Genomic DNA, 7901 nt, shown 5'->3' with positions numbered 1-7901 from the left:
GCCTCTGCGAAGCAAACTTATCTTAGTCTTGTTTCAATAACGTTATAAAGTCACAATAACGTGGCTGAAATATGTTGACCAAACCACACACTAGAAATATAAGGGAAGACGACGTTTCGGTCCGTCCTGGATCATTCTCACAATCGACTTGAGCAGCTGGATTATATGTAAAATCCACAGGAACTACAATAGTTAGAAAGGCAGTTGAAGAATGGATAACACTTGTGAACACTGCTTCCATATCCGCCACCACCATAACGTTAATAATATTGGCAAACCACACACTAGAAAGTAAAGGGACGACGACGTTTCGGTCCGTCGACTAGTGTGTGGTTTGGTCAATATTAATAACGTTATTGTGGTGGCGGATATGGAAGCAGTGTTCACTATCCATTCTTCAACTGCCTTTCTAACTATTGTAGTTGCTGTGGATTTTACATCTAATCCAGCTGCTCTCGTTGGATGAATGTTGAGTTTGTTGCGCAGGGCTGCAGGTGCTTCACATTCCAATAAGTAAAATAACATATTTTCTTGCATCATTGAGGTTAACCAACAGACAAATTTAAAAAAAAATTATTACAGTTTATTATTTAAAGTTTATTACACAAAAACTTTATAAAATTATCAATAGCCAATTTCTAGTCAGGAGTTACCAGGCATCACACTCAATATCCGGATCATTGCCATTATATACCTTATTCCTGGTACCCCGCCTACCAAACCATCTCTCGTGGTTGCTGTCAATGTAGCCAAAGCGTTCGTCACTACTTACATCACGCTCGCCTCTACCATTTCCACCACGTTCGACATCTCTATTACTGTAATTAAGGAATTTTCTGCCTATGTATGCACTCCGTTTGTTAGTACGATCGCCAAGACCGTAGCCAGTGCGGTCTTTTCCACGATAGCCACTTCTGTAGACTCTGTTGAAGTCAAGCCGATCTTTTATGTCGCCACGACCTAAATATCGGGAAGATAATACAACTCATTAATTACTATATTTCATAGTAGAACAACAAATACATGGATAATGACATCACTAGAACTTGATACATTAATGTGAAAATGTTCAAAGCTAAGAAGTCAACCTTTCCATAAGAGAAAACTTGCAAAGAAAATCTAATGTCATGACTTACCAGCTGATCCGCCATCCATGGTGATTCCTATTGGTCGGCCATGAAAACGAAAACCATTGTACTGCTTGAGAGCTTGAAGTGCATCTGCTTCTCGGGCAAAGACAATATACGCTGTACCTAATGACTTTCCCAAGTTATCATTGTTAACTGCTGCATTTATAATGGTTCCAAATTCAGCAAACAGCTCCTGAAAAAGATTGAAGATTCTGTATTGGAGAACAAGTACATATTTAAAAACAGGTTGAGAATAGCTTGAGTTACACCACCTTATTGTTGTGCGTTTTACACGCACTACACTACAATAATAATAATGAACTACAATACAATAATAATATGAACTAATATTTCAAGTTCATATTAGAGTTAACTGATGCGCTAGAAATCTTATTACTGCAGAATTCTCTCATAACTTTCTTTCATTCATATTCAATATTCTTTGACTCACATAAATTTCTGCGTCTGTTACTGTATATCGCAGGTTAGATATGAGGACTTTGGCCGATTCACCCAACTTATGATTGCGGAATCCTTCCCTCTTGTGCATGGTGTTGCTCCTTCTGCAATTGTCCTGTAAAACGTGAATTTTTTTTTAATATATAACATGGTTTCATCGAGTAAGACTTCTTAAAAACTAAAAACATGAAAAATGATTTAGACAAAAATAGGAATCATTCAAGCAGAACTAGTAATATAAAAGTTAACGTTCCTCTAATCCGGAATATTATGCCTCTGATTCACTAACTCAGATACAGTTAACATATTAAGAATCATAAAAACTCCATCATTAGAAATGATTGAAATAGGTTACTATACATTTTGTAGTTATTAGTTGAAATTTAATGTTTACTAATTATCTCAGATTAATATAAGGAAAGCGTAACTTACTTTGTCTGTCATATCCTTGCATTGACTTGCCACAACCACAGTGCTCAAAACAGACATCCTCTGAGGATCTTCTGAACGGTCTCGACATGTTCTTGAACCAACCATATTCATTCGAGTCTTAATATAGTCTTCCAGGCTCATATCAATATCAGTTGCCATGTTTGGAGGTAGAAATGACAGGATGTATCCTTAACTGAATGGATAACCAACACACTATCTTCTAGCCAGTTTACACACAGTCCGATCGACGTTTTTCTGCCAGATTTTCAGATCTATTTATGTTAAAACACCTCACCTCTACGTGTACCTGACGAAATGGAAATAAACAAATCCACAAGGGCCGTGACGAGGATTCGAACCTGCGTCCGGGAGCATCCCAGACACTGCCTCAATCGACTGATGTATCACGTTATTGTGATTTCTGTGTGAAATGGAAATATTTATGAAATCATCATCGGTTGCAGTCAATTGTATTGGTTTACCGGTTCACCATAGCCCGTGCTACATAGAAATTTTAGTTACTAAATTAGAAAAAAGTTCCTTTTAGAGTAGATCAATCTAAAACAACAATAACAACTTGCAATGAAGAAAATCGATAATAAGAACATAAGAACAAAGGTAACGGCAGAAGGCCTATTGGCCCATACGATACAGCTCCTATTTATAACCACCCAATCCCATTCATATACATGTCCAACCCACGCTTGAAAAAATCGAGGGACTCCATCTCCACCACGTTATGCGGTAATTGAGTCCACAAATCAACAACCCTGTTACCGAATCAGTATATACTCAAGTCTTTCCTAAATTTAAACTTATCCAATTTATACCCATTGTTTCGTGTTCTGTCTTGTGTTGATACTTTTAATAGACTATTATTATCCCCCTTGTTATGTTCATTTATCCACTTGTAAACCTCTATCATGTCACCCTTAACTCTTCGCCTTTCCAATGAATGCAATTTAGGCTTTGGTAATCTTTCTTCATATGAAAGATTTCTAATTTGGGGAATTAACTTTGTCATCCTACGCTGGACATGTTCAAGTGAATTTATATTCATTCTATAGTAAGGCGACCAAAACTGAACATAAGAACATAGGAAAAAAGGTAATTGCAGAAGGCCTATTGGCCCATACGAGACCACCTATCTATAACCACCCAATCCCACTCTTATACATCACCAACCCCACGCTTGATATAATCGAGGGACCCCACCTCCACCACGTTATGTGGTAATTGGTTCCACAAATCAACAACCCTGTTACCGAACCAGTATTTACCCAAATCTTTCCCAAATTGTGTTGATAAGTCTTTCCGTAGTAACATTATTATAGCAATAATGGAAGAATTGATGAATCTAGTTGGAACTCTGAGAGCTGAGATGGATTCTTTACTTGAGGTGGTAAGACAGCTCAAACATAAGAACAAAGGCAACTGCAGAAGGCCTATTGGCCCATTCGAGGCAGCTCCTATTTATAACCACCCAATCCCACTCATATACTTGTCCAACCCGCGCTTGAAACAAGCGAGGGACCCCACCTCCAGCACGTTATGCAGTAATTGGTTCCACAAATCAACAACCCTGTTACTGAACCAGTATTTACCCAAGTCTTTCCTAAATCTAAACTTATCCAATTTATACCCATTGTTTCGTGTTCTCTCTTGTGTTAATACTTTCAATACCCTATTAATATCCCCTTTGTTATGTCTATTCACCCACTTGTAAACCTCTATCATGTCACCCCTAACTCTTCGCCTTTCCAGTGAATGCAACGTAAGCTTTATTAATCTTTCTTCATATGAAAGATTTCTATTTTGGGGAATTAACTTAGTCATCCTACGCTGGACACGTTCAAGTGAATTTATATATATTCTATAGTACGGCGACCAAAACTGGACTGCATAATCTAAATGGGGCCTAACCAGTGCAAGATATAGCTGAAGAACCACACCAGGTGTCATGTTACTAACGCTTCGATTAACAAATCCCAGTGTCCTATTCGCCTTATTACGAACATTCATGCATTGATCCTTTTGTTTTAAATTCTTACTAATCATAACTCCCAGATCCCTTTCGCATTCCGACTTCGCAATCTCAACACATCTAGCTCGTATCTTGTAACTCTATCATCATTACCTAGCCGCAAAACTTTACTTTTATTAGAATTAAACTGCATCTGCCAGTCTTTTGACCATTTTAAAACCCTATTTAGATCAACTTGAAGTGATAGCGAGTCTTCTTTCGTGTTAATTTCCCTACCGATTTTTGTATCATCTCAAACTCAAATATCATCGATTTGCTACTCAAACCTGAATCTAAATCATTTATATATATATTATAAACAACAGAAGTGCCAGGACAGAGCCCTGAGGTACTCCACTAACAACATTAACCCACTCTGACTTAACCCCATTTATACTAACTCTCTGTCTCCTTTGGAATAGCCATACCCTAATCCAACTTAATATAGCTCCCCAAATACCATGAGCTTCTATTTTTTTAATTAGTCTTTCATGTGGCACTGTATCAAAAGCTTTGCTAATGTCAAGGTACACAACATCACAATCCTTACCACTATCAACTGCCTCAACTATGCTGGAATAAAAAGTTTGCAAATTTGTTAAACATGAATGGCCATTTGTAAAACCATGTTGCGACTCATTTATTAATTTATGTTTTTCAAGATGCAGATGAATTGTATTTGCAATTATTGATTCAGGTAACTTCCCCACAATAGACGTTAGGCTAATTGGCCGATAGTTTGACGCAAGTGATCTATTTCACTTAAAATGTAAAAATGTAATTGTAAAAATTGTATAACTATAATGTAAAAATTGGTACTACATTAGCTACCTTCCATGACTCTGGCACTCTGCCTAACTCTATTGATTTATTAAATATGGTAGACAGTGGCTCGAAAAGCTCCTCTTTGCATTCTTTAAGCACCCTGGCAAACACTTCATCCGGCCCTGGGGATTTGTTTGGTTTTAGTTTTACTATTTGTTTAATTACATCCTCCCTGGTAACTGCTAAACTAGTCAACCTGTCTTCATCCCCACCCACATATAATTGTTCAGCTGAAGGCATATTGTTAAGTTCTTCTTTAGTAAATACAGATATAAAACATTTGTTAAAAATACTACTCATCTCTTCTTCATTAGCATTACAACATTAACATTAACTTAACTCTTCTCCGTTAACTGACCTGTCTCGATTTTTATTGGACCTATCCTGTCCCTAACCTTTGTTCGATATAACTGAAAAAAACTTTTAGGATTTGCCTTTGCTTGGCCTGCTATACGAACTTCATAGTTAATTTTTGCTCTCCTTATCTCTTTTTTAACATTTCTAACCAGTTGTGCGAATTCTTGTTCAAAACTGACTTCCCCATTCTTAATCCCTTTGTACCAAGCTCTCTTTCTACGTATAAGGTTTTTCAGATCCTTTGTTATCCATTTCGGGACATTTGTGTTTGATCTATTCAATTTGTGAGGCATAGTACTTTCCTGTGCTTTGCGAAAAATATTTGTAATTAAGTTAAGAGCATAAGAACAAAGGCAACCGCAGAAGGCCCATTGGCCACGAGGCAGCTCCTATCTATAACCACCCAATCCCACTCATATACATGTCCAACCCGCGCTTGAAACAATCGAGGGACCCCACTTCCACCACGTTACGCGGCAATTGGTTCCACAAATCAAAAGCTGTTTTATACCTCGGAATCAGTCTTCACTCCTAACTCGACCAACAACATTTCCTCAGGTGCTAATACATATAATGGGATTATTTCCATTTCCAGCCATAATATCATTCATGTCGTTTATAATGTCACCAATTCCAGCTCCGGGATAGCAAACCCTTAACCTGTTCCCCCTATTTCTAGCACAAAACGTTTTGTCTAAGTACCTCACCTGGGAATCTCCCACAACCAAAATTTGCTTAGATGCCTCCTTAACTTTCTGAGCACCTTGAGGGGCTTGTGCTTCATTGCTCTTCTTTGATTTCCTTTTCGAGTGAACTGCAGGCTCACCACAGCACTCGTCTTCCACCACGGCAAATGAATTTGTAGTCGTTAGGGCGTCTGTAGGCAGCCTTGTCAAGGTCTTCTTAAGACCCTTGTCCTTTACGACTTTCCACGACGAGGCCTTTTTAATATTGGCCTCCTCCTTCGTTTCTTCTTGATGTTATTTCAGCTGTCGTACCTCCTCGACATAATTCTGTCGTACCATGAATCGTACTCCGTACGAATTCTGTCGTACGGAGATATTTCTCTCTCTGCTCTCAGAACTCCATCTAGATTTATCAGTTCCTTCCTTACATTATTACTTCCTTACATTATTACTAATCCTTACATTATTGCTATAATAATATTACTACGGTTATTACTACCTATTATTACTATGTTATTCGAGATGAAGATGCATGGTATTTGCAGTTATTGATTCAAGTAACTTTCCCACAATCGACGTTTAGATAATTTGCCGATAGTTGGACGCAAGTGATCTATCTTCTTTCTTGAAAATTGGTACCAAATTAGAAACTTTCCACGACTCTGAAACTCTGCCTGACTCTAATGATTTTTTAAATATGGTAGACAATGCTCGCAAAACTCCTTTTCGCATTCGTTAGACATACTGCTAAACGTACTCGAATATGTGAAAGTTGTGGGTCAATATGTGTTGAAATCCAGTCACAAAAAAATACCACCTTCCCCCACAAATATATATAGATATGTTAATGACAGCCTTGATGTTACCTTGAGACGGTTTCAGGGCTTTGCGTCCTCGCGGCCCAGTCCCCGACCAGGCGTTCTCTTTGCTGGACTGGTCAACCATAGAGTTTGAAACCTGTAAATAAATCGGCCAAAACAAATAACAGTCACTACTTCTGCCACCTGTGGCTTAATAACATGTTGACCCATTTCGTTCCAACTTCTCATGCTTAGTGCCGGATATACATTCTCCAAGATGTAGAAGTCACAACAACATCTGCATAAAAAAATAAAGGAGAAAATGTAGTTGTCAACTTTCAGACAAAGAGACATAACAAATATTGCAATTGAGCAATGTATTTATATGATATATAATAAATACTGCATAATAACATACTCATTATTATGGGAGAAATCTGACCCTCCAGGTGTCATCAGCTGAATACCAACTTTGGAAACCTTTCTTATTAATGATTTTCTTCTTTGTGCATCGGAGATGTGCTTGCATTTCTGTATTCCTAATTGCCAGTAAATAGGAGATGTTATCGTTAATATCAGTACTGGTTGCCGCCTGTCGTGCACGCATGAATTTAAAAAAATCATTTCTTAACACATTCCGATGAAATTTTCACTACGTTGATACCAAATAACGGGAGATTCATTTAGATTGTTTTCACTATATTTCATATTTGGAAAAATCTCCAGTCACCAGGCCCCTTAAGTTACTCTTTAGTAAATACAGAGATAAAATATTTATTAAAAATTCTACTCATCTCTTTGTCATTATCAGTTATCTGCCCTGTCTCCGTTTTTAATGGACCTATCCTTTCCCTAATCTTTGTTTGATATAACTGAAAAAACCTTTAGGATTTGTCTTTGCCCTCCCTGCTATGAGAGCTTCATAGTTTATTTTTGACCGCATTTCTTGTTTTAACATTTCTAACCAGTAGGACGACTTCTTGCTTTGAACCGTCTTCCCCACTCTTAACCCTTTTGTACCAAGCTCTCTTCCTACCTATAAGGTTCAAAGCAAGAATTGTTATCCACTTCCGATCTTTATTATTCGATCTATTCAAATTTGCATGGTTCTTTTGCAAATTTCTGTGCTAGGTGTAGAATATTTTTAAATAAGTTACATTTTGAATCCACATCGAAATCCCTTCCTACA

The 7901-nt window shown here is 37.6% G+C and overlaps 1 protein-coding gene across 1 annotated transcript; it reads right to left on the bottom strand.

The window, feature by feature from the left end:
• Positions 1-649: 649 nt before the first annotated feature.
• LOC123750935 (aly/REF export factor 2-like) lies at positions 650-2180 on the bottom strand. Its single transcript, XM_069327516.1, has 4 exons — positions 2022-2180; positions 1582-1704; positions 1137-1323; positions 650-960 (listed from the first exon to the last, which is right to left on the bottom strand). Exons 1-4 carry the CDS (start codon positions 2178-2180, stop codon positions 650-652), a joined length of 780 nt encoding a protein of 259 aa, XP_069183617.1.
• Between the last annotated feature and the right edge of the window lie 5721 nt (positions 2181-7901).

The sequence above is a fragment of the Procambarus clarkii genome, chromosome 19 (genome assembly GCF_040958095.1).
Source record: "Procambarus clarkii isolate CNS0578487 chromosome 19, FALCON_Pclarkii_2.0, whole genome shotgun sequence".
Classification (NCBI taxonomy): Eukaryota; Metazoa; Arthropoda; class Malacostraca; order Decapoda; family Cambaridae; genus Procambarus; species Procambarus clarkii.
Note: the sequence above shows the minus strand (reverse complement) of the source record. Positions and strands in the feature narration are given on the sequence as shown.